We start from the raw sequence: 11,852 nt of genomic DNA on the forward strand, positions 1-11,852 counted from the left end.
GTACCCTTTTAATAGCCCCACTTCCCGGATGGAACCTTGTCTGATGAGCAGTACTCCCAGGCTGCATCCTGCACCTGTCACTCCCCGATGGCCAGAGGTGCCCACAGCCAACACGTGCTACACAAGCCCGTCTGTGCATTCCACGAGGTATGGAAACTCTAGTGACATGTACACACCCCTGACCACGCGCAGGAATTCTGAGTACGAGCACATGCAACACTTTCCTGGCTTTGCTTACATCAACGGAGAGGCCTCCACAGGATGGGCTAAATGACTGCTATCATAGGAATCCATATTTAATATTAATAATTAATAATAATAATAATAAACCCAATACCCACCCTCCAGAAGACTTTATCTCTATACATCATAACTTGCAGGCTGTTCCTAAGCATCCATTATCTTAATGAATGGGAGGATGTTCAATATAGGATGAAGAAACTTTAGTTCAGAAACAGGACTTACTAAACGTCAGTGGGATTGGGTTCCTGTAGCCAAGCCAGACTTGACTTGTTTCTATACAGCACTATCTTGAGCAGGCCAAGCTGTGCCTTTTCCCTCTGTTCCATGACTCTGCTTTATGCTGGCAACCATTCCTTGTAGGCTACTTATTTTCTTGTTGACAAAAGCTCTTTAGTCTTGAAGGATGGATACTAGAGACAGAATCTGGTCTATGTTCTTGGACGGGCATATAATGAACCAAGAGTATTCACCTGGTCACCTGTCTGTCACCTTTCTGTACAATGAACAGCCCTTAAACACGTTCTGCACCTCCACTCTTCCGATGGTGTCAGCATTGCTTCCTGGAGCACTAGGGCTAAGTGGAGGTGTCTGGAAACTCTAGGTCCCTGTTACACTCACATCTGCCATGGTACCTGCATTGTCCTGGAATGTAAGCACTGTTGAGGGAAGGAAGAGGCCTGTTCTATATTGCCTTAAGTTGATTGAGGTCTGTAGGGGACCGGTTCTTCTACATACAAGGATTTGTCCTGAGTTTGCACAATGGCTAGTGTCAGCAAAATGCAGGAGAAGGTTTTTTAAGTTCTGTGAGAATGTGCATTTATGGCATCGAGAATCACATTCTGCTTTGCTGTGTTAACTTTGTGAAGCTGGTTGGACCAAACTTTCACTTACCAAGCACCAAGTGTGAAAACAACTTTCATGGTTCCTTCATAAGACTATAATAATTTCCGACACTTTGATAGAGAAAAAAAATTCAAAGCTGTGCCTTTGAGCCTATACTATACTGTGTATGTGTGGAAATAAAAATGTATTGTACTTTTGGAATTTTTTTTTCGTAGGCATTTTTCTGTCAGATTTGTAGCAATTTGTGAGGTTTGTTAGAGATTAACATAGGTTTTCTTTCTGTATTATAAAATGCACCAAGCAATTATGGTGGACCTATTACCCTATGGGTAAGAAATAAATGGAAATATGACATCGGATGTTTTAGCAATTGTTCTGTAAATAAAATCTTTGATCACACCACTTAGTGTGATAATCATGTCTACAGCTAAACTGGAAAGTTTTATCTGTACATTTGTGCAAGATATGAATGGTTTCACACTCAAATAAAAAAGTATTGAAATGACCTGCTTCCTTTTCATTTTGCATTTGAAATGGCTTCGGTGTGTATATATTAATAGCATTCTTTTTATTTTCTCTTTTTAAAATGCATTAGGGTGTAAGTAGGCACAACAAAACCAAGTGTCATGTGTGATTGGCTTAACCAGTTCCCTATCATCCTGTCATGCAGTAATCATTAAAGCCCGGGTAGGCCACACATCCTGTCTTTGACTAAGTATAGTAAGTATAGTACCTACAGCCTAATTGACCTGTTCTTCATACAGGAATTTGTCCTAACTTTGCATAATGGCTAATGTGAGCAAAAGGCTGCCTTTCAGCTCTTACAGAGAATATTCTTCTTCACTACCAGCATATTGAGAGTTCCCCTGGTACTTAGTTCATTATACTTTAATGATCACTGGGTGTAAAGATATTCCAAGTGCAGTGCTTTAAATGCTAATAAACTTCTAGAACAGAACAGTAACATTACTGAATACTTGATAAGAATTGAATTCTTCTCCAGCACTGTAGTTTGATTCTGTGGCTTAGAGAAGTAGAATATAGAAATTTTTAAAGACTGCATTTTACCCAAATGTTAAGAATTTAGGAGCTCAGAGAAATTCTGAGCCACAGATTCCCAGAAATGGCAGTAGTAGAGGTCTTAGCTAAAGACCTTGAGAATTTGACAATTTAATTTGCATTTTGAAAGATGTATTTAAAGCCAAGCTCTTACTTGCTATTATATAACATATTTATACCTGAAAATGATTTTAAGATGAAAATTATTTATATATTATACATAGCATCCTCTTAAATATATTTAGCTACATTGTTCTATGAAAAAAAAAGGAATGTTGGGTTTCATTCTCTGATGGTAAATATAGTTTGATCTTTCACCTATAATTCATAACAAGGGAGAGGAAAAATAGATTCTCAGATTTAATAACTAAAATAACATGAGGATGACCAGCCCTATTGCTCTCTTGCAATTCAAAGCTAGTGCTCTATAAATGTACAAGGTGTAGTCAAGTATAACTTTTTACTTATTAAGTACAAAAAAAATTAAGTAACTACCAAATTCTCTAGCCAGGTATCAGGAGCACATAACAAACAACACCCACTTACAAGCAACAGCCACAAGGTAATTAACTGTACAACAAAAATAATCGTGATTAACAAGAGTCTGAGGCCCAAGGGTAGAGAGGTCACTCAAGGAACTTTCAAGGGAGAGAATGTGTGCCTCCTTGTACAGCACAACCAAGAGCTCAGAGCTGCCAGCACCGAGGAAAAGAAGGCAGCTTGGGATGAGGGCAAACAGTCACTGGGCGTCTTCTCCAGAGCATAAGGTGCCCATCTCCTGGGAACTGAGAGCACTACTCAGGTTCCCAATTGTTCTAAAACCTTCAACTTCAGAACTGGGAAGGATCTGATCAGGGAAAGTGAACAGCTGCGTGAGCACATGACTCAAAGCACCTTCTCTCCCTCTGATGGTTCTTAGCCAGTCACCAGAATGGGAATGGGCAAGGTTGGCAGCTGGGAGAGAGGCCAGTCACTCGTCAGAGGAATAACAAGAGGAGTTTTGGCAATAAAGGAGCGCTCCCCTCTTAGGACTTTTTCTGAAAAGAATTCTGCCAGCTTGAAGCTGGCTGAAGTCACGAACAGCAGCCAGGATGGCTCACCCACGTTGCAGGCCTGTGGTGTCCTCGCATCCATCCTGCTGTGTCCTTTGTCAGACCCTGGTATACTCCTGGTCTGGACAGAAAGGGAGTTTGTGGCTCCTTGGAGACTGCAATCCAGGCACAGTCCAATACAAAAATTTTTTGCTGTTGATTTAGCCTAATCTAATGGGGTAAGAGGGATGAAATCTTGTGACATACCATGGCTTCCCCTTCGTGTGATGCTGGAAGGGCTGCCTCCCTGCTCTGGACCTCAACAATGTCTCTGACATTCCAAATTACAGTCTGTATGCTGATGGACTGGGGCTGGCAGGGCTGGGTAAGGAGGGCGGAGAGCTAGAGAAAGGAATGGGTTGGACTGGCAGCTGGACAGCGATCCGGGGAAGCAGCCACAGGAGTAGGTGCCTGCTCCAGGAACTGATGCCAAGATGGACTAAGGTTCATGCCCATGAGTGCAGCCCATACACCTGCACCATCACCAGGAAAGCCCCACCCTGCCTGGTGTCTGACCCCACCCTCTCTCCTGCCACTCTGGAGAGTGTTCTTTGGAAAGTTTCCTTTTAGCACTGCCATTCATTTTTGCCTTGAAGTCCTTAAAATGGTAGAGGTAAATCTGTTGAAGGAAAAAGTTTTAGCTCTCTAGAGGACAATATTTGTCCCAATTTCTTGCACCTCTTCAAGGTAGTCTTTTGAAATAGGAAACCCCTAGGGAGGGAGGTAGTATAAATACACTCCTTATTACAGGGTCAGGGGATATGAGAAAAGGGGTTACTATAAGTCTTCTGGAGCCTAGGAGGAAAACACTCTGAAATTTTGGCAAAAGTGAAGGCTTTGAATTCAGACCTAGGGAAGAACCTTAAGAAACTGTCCCCACTGAACGCTTTAAAATATATATTGGACATACTTACTGTCTTTAAAGGAAGGTCAAATCCTGGTTCTACCAAACATAGGTTGTAGAAGTGTCATTTCTACTCTAAGTTTAAAGGATGGGACTAACTGATCCAGAATGTGACCTGGGCATCAGTATTTAAGCTCCCCAGGTGATTCCAAGATGTGGTCAAGGTTGAAAACCACAACCCCTTCCATCTTGAAGCTCTAACATTGAGCACCACTATTGCCTGAACCTGTTCGCCAGTTGTTTTTTTTTTACAGGGCTCCAGTCTGTCGCGAGTGGTGAACGGTGCCCTGTGCAGGTAGGGGCGCTCACAGCAGCCTGCACTGTGCAGTTTTCCCTTAGCTGCAAACCTGGCCCCACCACACAGTTTTGTTGGCCCTTCAGTCACACCAGCTCCCTGCCACTTTGCTGCCTGCCCTTCTAACCTGTAACTTCTCTGCTTCAGTTCCCTGGCAGCCTCCTGAGCTCAGCCAGTGTGGATGCAGGCCTTGGGGCAGAACTTTTGTGCCTCATCTGTCTCCTCTCTGATGCTCTTCCCCCATTCTTTCTCCTGTACCTCAGCCCCCCTCCCAACCCTCTCACCCCCATGTTTTGCTGCTGCTGGTGTAGGTGGGGCGGAAGACGTGGGCCAGAGTTGAAGAAAAAGCTGTTGCTAGGAAAGGAGTGTGGGTGACAAGAGCTAGTGGGTGGGAGAAATAGGACTCCCCAGCTTTACGCCTCCCTTTCTCATCATAAATGCCTCAAGAGCTAAAACCAGTCGTTTAGGATCTATTATGAAAAAGAATGAGGTCTGACCGTGACAGCAGGGGAGAGAGAATCAGCCTCAGAAACAGCTGCAGCGCTGCTATTTGGTATTTATAATAGTCTCCGAATAGAAGAGCCTGAGAAAAGTTTAAAAAAGTGAACTCTCAAGGAACTGTCAAACTGTGCCCCTAGGAGGGAGGGATGATATCCAAAAATGTCCTGGCCTGGGCTACACCCCTCAGAAACAATAAACTGCAAAATGTCTTTTCCAGGATTGAAATGTAGTCAAGGCAGAAGGACAACTGTCAAAAGAGGAGTCTTCGACCCTCTTTTCTCACCTCATACCAAGAGGTTTGTAGCACACTGCTGAATCCAATCTGCCCTAATCCACAAAGTCCTCATTTCTTGGGATCTACGGTGCATCAGTTGCAATCAATGCACCATCTCTACTTCTCACAACCTCTCTGCAGTGTCAGTGGTAAAATCACTCATGTTCAATTGAGTGCCTTGTCCAAGGTCACCCAGTTTAAGGGGCAGAACTGTGATTTGAAAACTACTCCCCAGTCCCTCTGTGCCCTCTCTACTATAGCACATTTTCTTTTTCCTCCTCACTACTTTTGTTCCCATAGCACCCCCACTCCCATTCCCCTGTCCTAAGCGGCTTTGCAGTTTTTAAATCAACCTTGACCGTGGTAAAAGAATCCAATGGGATCCCAGAGAGTTTCAGAAGTTCTGGGAAAATTTTTGCTCACTAAATGAAGGCGGTTTCTAAGCTGGGCATCAGATCATCTTCTGTACCCAAGGTGGCATTCCACCCACTATACATGAACGACAGACTAGCTTCCTCTCTATCGTTTCCCAAGGTATGTACAATCCAATACATTATCAAGGTCCAAGACTTGGTCATTCTATAGAAAAAAGAACAAAGAAAATAATAATGTAAAAAAAAAATACCAGGTCACAGGAGGATTTTTTATTACCAGGTTGAAAAAAGCTCTGCAGGGGAGGAGCAATGAGCCAAGCACTGGCTGGAATGAAGTCATTGGGGTGGGGTGGGGTGGGGTGGGGGAGAAAGAGGAGGCCTGGCTACCTCTTGCTGTTAAGGTCACTACCCTTTGACAGAGGTGGCCTCTGACCTCAACAACCCTACAATTCTGTTTTGACTGACCCTGAAACCCATGAAATTCAGATGTAGGCCCTGCCCAAAAGTTGAGATAAAGCTGACTAATATGGGAAAAGCTCCCGGTATGTGCCCCCAGCTGAAAGGAGTTGGCAGTTCTTTGGCCGTAGATGCAATTTATTCTGTCCTCCTCCTTTCAGGAAAATGCTAATCCTTCATAGGCAACTGGAGGGGAAGTCTAAAATGTGTTGATGATGAATGACAATAATTCTTTGTCCACTGCCACCTCCTCCTAGGGTTGAACCTTAAGAGTTTAATCAAATGTTGGTAAGTAAATTAATGCTTTACTGCAAAAGGTGGTGGGAAGAAGAGTTGTGAGAATGTATTTCCTCTGACGTATGAATCAATAAAGTTAACTGCAAAGGCATTGATATGGGGAGGGGGCTGAAGGAGCATTTTAGACTCCTTATCTCACACCGCCCCCCTCCCCGACACAAAACCAGTCATTATCTCAAAATTTTATACCATATCAGTTTAAAGATGTTATTTCAAAGGCTTAAATACCAAAGCAGTTGGAATTACTTTTTGTTGTTTTTTTGTTGTTAAAAACAACCACAGCCATAGCACCAACAACTGAAAATTCATGCATTTGGGCTCCCATAGAATAACAGCCTTGAGTCCTGAATCTTCACAGCATTCCTTGTGAGGAATGTTCAGTTTTTCAATCCAGTTCAGTTAACACTTGAGTGGTCACTCCTTGCCAGGTCTCCTGTGCCAGCTACTTCGACAGCCATCTCTTTTAACTCTTTCAACATCCTGTGGAGGAGATGAAATTATGCTCATTACAGTTGAGAAATTCATCCTCAAAGAGGGCAAGTGCCTTATCCCCAAACACAGAGACAAAGTTAAAATTCAAACAAGAGTCTCTCTGCTTTCATATTTTTACATACCAAAAAAAAAAAAAAAAATTGCCAGAAGGGTTTCAAGCCTATTTGACAACCATAGGCTTCTGAGACTCCTCTAGTAGTGAGGTGGGAGTAAATACCAGGTTTTCCAATTCCCAGTCCAGGTTCTTTCAACACATTATTACACTGCCACCCAAAGCGCTGGGTTTTCCCAATAGATGTTTGGATGAGATTCCAAGTGAGTGAGATGCAAATAGGTCTGACCCACATTCCAACTCCCGGATTAAAAAAAACCAAAAAACTACCAAAGGGCAGGGCCCATTTCATGTGAGAGCCCCACTGTAAACAGTCACTATTAAACAACTATAGGTAAATCTGCCAAGGACTAATGGAACAGGCTCAACGAGAACACTGAAAACATTACTAAGGAATCTCATAAAGGTACTGAAAGGCTGGGATCAAGTGATCATAAATGTTTAAGTGTTAAAAAAATTTTGAAGTCATGTACATCCTATTTAATTTTCTAAATGGGATCCAGAGACAAAATGTACATAAGGATCTGAAGCCAGCCAGCAACAGACCCTCCCTCCTTTCCTGTCTCCCCATTTTACTTAATTTTATGTCATTTGGCATTGTAGGGTTATGTTTTCAGAAATGTAACACTTTATAAACTGAAGCTGGACTGGCTGGTAATAAAGCCATCAATGATTATGAAACATCTCTCAGGTTTATCCCACGGACCAAACTGATCTCTAAGAAATCCGTGGCTGGCTTTCAAGTTTAACCAAGTCAGTATCATCTGTCAATAAACATCTTAATTTTGGCCTCCTGACCTGTTCACACAACATTTTCCCAGTCTGGGAGCTCTCTTAAACTCTCTCCATCATTCTCTATAGCTCAACTCCTCCAAGAAGGCTTCTCTGATTCTCCCCTTCCAATTAAGTTTATCTTGCTTTGATCTGTACAGTAACTATGTACAATTTCCTTATCAGTAAAATCAATTTATTGTATGGTTGTTTCTTACATCCACAAAAGAGGATCAATCATTTCTACTTTTTAATTTTCATGTGTCTAAGACAATGCTGTGCTCCAAAGAGCACTAGGTATTTCTTTTAAAAAAATTATATTAATCAGCTTTGCTGAAAGGTTGACTTCATTCTTTTTTCTTTTTTATGGTGCTGGGGATTAAACACTCAGGGCCTTGCACATGCTAGGCAAGTGCTTTACCACTATATGCCAAGCCTGAGTCTTCATTCTTGGTAGAAAAAGAGTAACTTACATTTTGCCAGGTTATTCTAATTTCTCAAAGACTGAGTTACAAGCACACGAGTTTAAAATCTAGTCCAGTGGTTGATCCTTTACCAAAATATTGGTTAAGTGGTTTTCAATCCTGCTGACTTATTTCAACTGAAGTAGAATCTTTGTGGGTATGCTCAAGCAATAATTTGCATATATCATAGTATTGGTAGTTGATGTGTGCAAACCCTCTTATTAATACATTTTTCTTAAGATTGAACATATCTAATCAATGTTTTTTGTTTTAAAATCACAAAATTTTAGAACTAAGAGAAAAATGATACTTGGATCAATTCCTTTGTTTTATAGCTGAGGATACTGAATGAGTGGCCTCACATAGGTGGTGTTTGCTGAGTGACAGATCATGTCTTTGTCACCATTAGGGTGCTTGAGGAGGCGAAGAAACTTCTACTTGGGGGGGGGGAGGGGACACACACTTGTAATCCCAGTGGCTCCAGAGGCTGAGGCAGGATGATTGTGAGTTCAAAGCCAGCCTCAGCAACTTACTGAGGCTCTAAGCAACTCAGTGAAACCCTGTCTCTAAATAAAATACAAAAAAGGGCTGGGGATGTGGCTTAGTGGTTAAGCGCCTCTGGGTTCAATCTCTGGTATAAAAAAAAAAGTGAAAGGTGAATATTCATATTTTTAGGGAAGAATGCCAGTGAGAAGCAGTGCTTTGGAATCTCAGACTTCTAAAGAAAGCTTTATGAAGGATGGGCATGGAATAGTATGTGGGTATGATATCAGCTTGGTGATCACAATACAGTTTATGGTGGTCTGGCCATTCTCAGGGTCTTTAGGTTGACATTGTCTCTTCTGATTAGCAGATAACCTTGGCAATGTACCCTATATTACAGATTCCTTAAAATATGATATCTCCCTTTGTTTGATCTAATCTAAAAATACATGTGTTAGTACATTGCGTAGGCAAATTCACAGTGCACCAGGCAATTTTCGTAAGTGAGTGAATGTTCAGTAACTTTAACATTGTGAGTGAATTTACAGTAACTTTAACATTTACAGATTTCTCAAGAATTTGGGAGTGACAGGACTAGGAGAGAAAACTGGTCTGGGGAGAAAAGGAATGAGGAATTTTAGCCCAAGGTTTTCAGATTAAAGCTACAGTTTCCTTTTTCTTCCTTTGTCTCCTTTCTACCTATCATTTGTTTTGGTTTTTTTTTTTTTTTTTTTTTTTTTGTTTTTTATACTACCTCACCTTGAATGAATAGAATGCTCTGAACTCCAATTCTGGAGTTGCAATCACTAGACTGATTTGTTTAATTTCTAAATTTCTGCTTTCTTCTAAAGAAAACATACAGAAGGTATTGCAAGTAGAAGTGTGGATTTTAAAAGCTGTTAGCACCAGGTACTCCTTAAAGACCTTGAATTTGGCACATTCCAACTAGTCTATTGTCATGGCAAGAGGAAATGCCACAGCAGGATATATCAAAGTCCAAAATAAATGACTAGTATCTATTTGCAGCTTTTTCATCGGCACTAACTTGAAAGTCCATAACATTTTGTTATCAGAGCCCAGAGCACTTACCCTTTAATGATACCACTTATTAGCAGACTTATTTGCTCATGAGTAAGCTAATAGACACCTTGAACTTCCCCTTTCTCCGTAAGAAAGAAGATAGTGCCTGTCCTATTGACCTTACATTTTCAGTTATTATAAGGGTTAAATCAGATATTCATGTGAATATATTTTGACCATAGTGAGGCACTATTCATCTATGTTATTAATTCTCTCAGAGCATTGACTTGAAAATAAATGACTTATTGCTTTTATCACGCAGGCTCTAAATCCTAATTCCTTGGTACCATGTCACCTAAAAATCCATACGTACTGGAGTGAGTGCTGGACAAAAGTCTCTGGTCACTGAAAGTCTCACATAACTAATACTTAGGGAGGTACAGTGATGAAGTGGCTAGTCTAGGCTTTGTCCCAGTGTCTGCTTTTCACTATTGACTTTGGACAAACCATTTAATTTTTCAGGGACCAGAGTCTCATCAGTGGTTAAAGGATGACTTGAATTACAATCAAAGATCCTTTCATTATGAAATCAGAATATTAACAATTAAAATTACTAAAATACAATTTCCCAAGCCATTAATTCATGTGATTTCACATTTTTTCCATCTCTTTTTAGAAGTATAGGATTGAAAGCATAAAAACATAGCTTATTTCTAGCAGACAGACACTTCTAAGACATGTGTAAGACCCTTTTTAAAGGAAACATCTTTACTGGGATAATTGTTTGTTAATATCCTCTTCAGGAGAACCTTATTCCAAAAATAAATATAAGGTTACCCAAAAAGCACTTAGTACATTACTGGACACAGAGTAGGTATCCAAATATTTGTCACAGCTAAAAGTTTCAGTCCGGGCTGGGGATGTGGCTCAAGCGGTAGCGGGCTCGCCTGGCATGCGTGCGGCCCAGGTTCGATCCTCAGCACCACATACAAACAAAGATGTTGTGTCCGCTGAAAACTAAAATAAATAAATAAATATTAAAATTAAAAAAAATAAATAAAAGTTTCAGTCCCATTGATGTTAATTAATTCACATGACCCTGGTTTCTTATCTATGAAGTGAGGACAATGATCTTTTGAGACTGTATATTAAAATGTTTTATAAACTGTTAATAATTGCAAGTTATTATTATCATCTTAGGATTGTGGCTTACTGTTTCATGACCTAAGAGTGCTTTTTCAAGAGATGGATTAAATCTTTCCTACAATTCATTACAGATGCAGCACTTCTCCTGCTCATAATTTAGATCTGAAATGTCCCTCAAAGTACCATGTGGTAAAGCTTGGTCTCCAGCCCATGGCACTACTGATAGTTAGTGAGACCTTTAAAAAGTGAGACCTAGTTGAAGGAAGTTAAGTCATTGGGGAATGGTGTACAGAGGACATTGGGACTCCTGCCCCTTAATCTACTTCTTTGCTTCCTAGCTGCTATGAGTGAGCAGTTTCTTCCACTTCAACTTCCTACCACAGGCCCAAAGGCAGTGGGGGCCAATCAACCATTCATTAAAATTATGAGCCAAAATAAATCTTTTCCCTTATTAGGTTATTTCAGGTATTCTGTAATAGTAATGGAAAGCTGACTAACACACCATGATGCCTGGCTCAACAATATGCTCAATAAATGTTTGCTGCATGAAAAGTATAATCCTCAGAAAAACCTAAAGTCCCAGAGGCTTAGTTTTTTTTTTAACCTCCAAATTCCCAAAGTCTAGCAGAATACTTAGCACAATATAGAAAAAAAATTATTAGATGAATAAACTGTACTCCATTTCCTTTTCAACACAGCTCAAGAAGGACAGGCTGGAGGGGGTGGCATCAAAGACAATTGATGTGCAGAACTTGGACACCACTTGGAGAATTTATCCACTCTCACCAAAAAGCCTGGGAGAAGAGAAACAGCACGGGCTCAAAATTCACAGTTTCCAAAATCTGCAATTTTGATAAGTTAATTAACCTAAGGCTGTTTCCTCATGATTATAACAGAGTTGTTCAAAGAGTTAGTTGCTCACTAGCACGGAAGCTCCGCGAAGACGGGGACTTTCTTTGGGGCCCACTGTACCCACGCTGCACTGAACAGTGCCTGCCACAGCACAGGTTCTCAATATTTGTGAATG

The 11,852-nt window shown here is 40.9% G+C and overlaps 1 protein-coding gene and 1 long non-coding RNA gene across 2 annotated transcripts in view; one reads left to right on the forward strand and one right to left on the reverse strand.

Annotated features, from left to right (window-relative positions):
* The window catches only part of RFX4 (regulatory factor X4), a 163,359-nt gene extending 161,809 nt beyond the window's left edge, over positions 1-1,550 (forward strand). Inside the window, exon 18 of the mRNA XM_081311210.1 lies at positions 2-1,550. Coding sequence (XP_081167336.1) covers positions 2-274 — 273 coding nt within the window. The 3' untranslated portion in view covers positions 275-1,550. The remainder of the gene's footprint in view (position 1) is intronic.
* A 4,377-nt stretch (positions 1,551-5,927) lies between these two features.
* LOC308657549 lies at positions 5,928-11,852 on the reverse strand. Its single transcript, XR_014023967.1, has 2 exons — positions 11,503-11,852; positions 5,928-6,817 (listed from the first exon to the last, which is right to left on the reverse strand). It is a non-coding gene; the product is annotated as an uncharacterized lncRNA (long non-coding RNA).

The sequence above is a fragment of the Spermophilus citellus genome (assembly GCF_964194105.1).
Source record: "Spermophilus citellus genome assembly, chromosome: 10".
NCBI classification, from domain to species: Eukaryota; Metazoa; Chordata; class Mammalia; order Rodentia; family Sciuridae; genus Spermophilus; species Spermophilus citellus.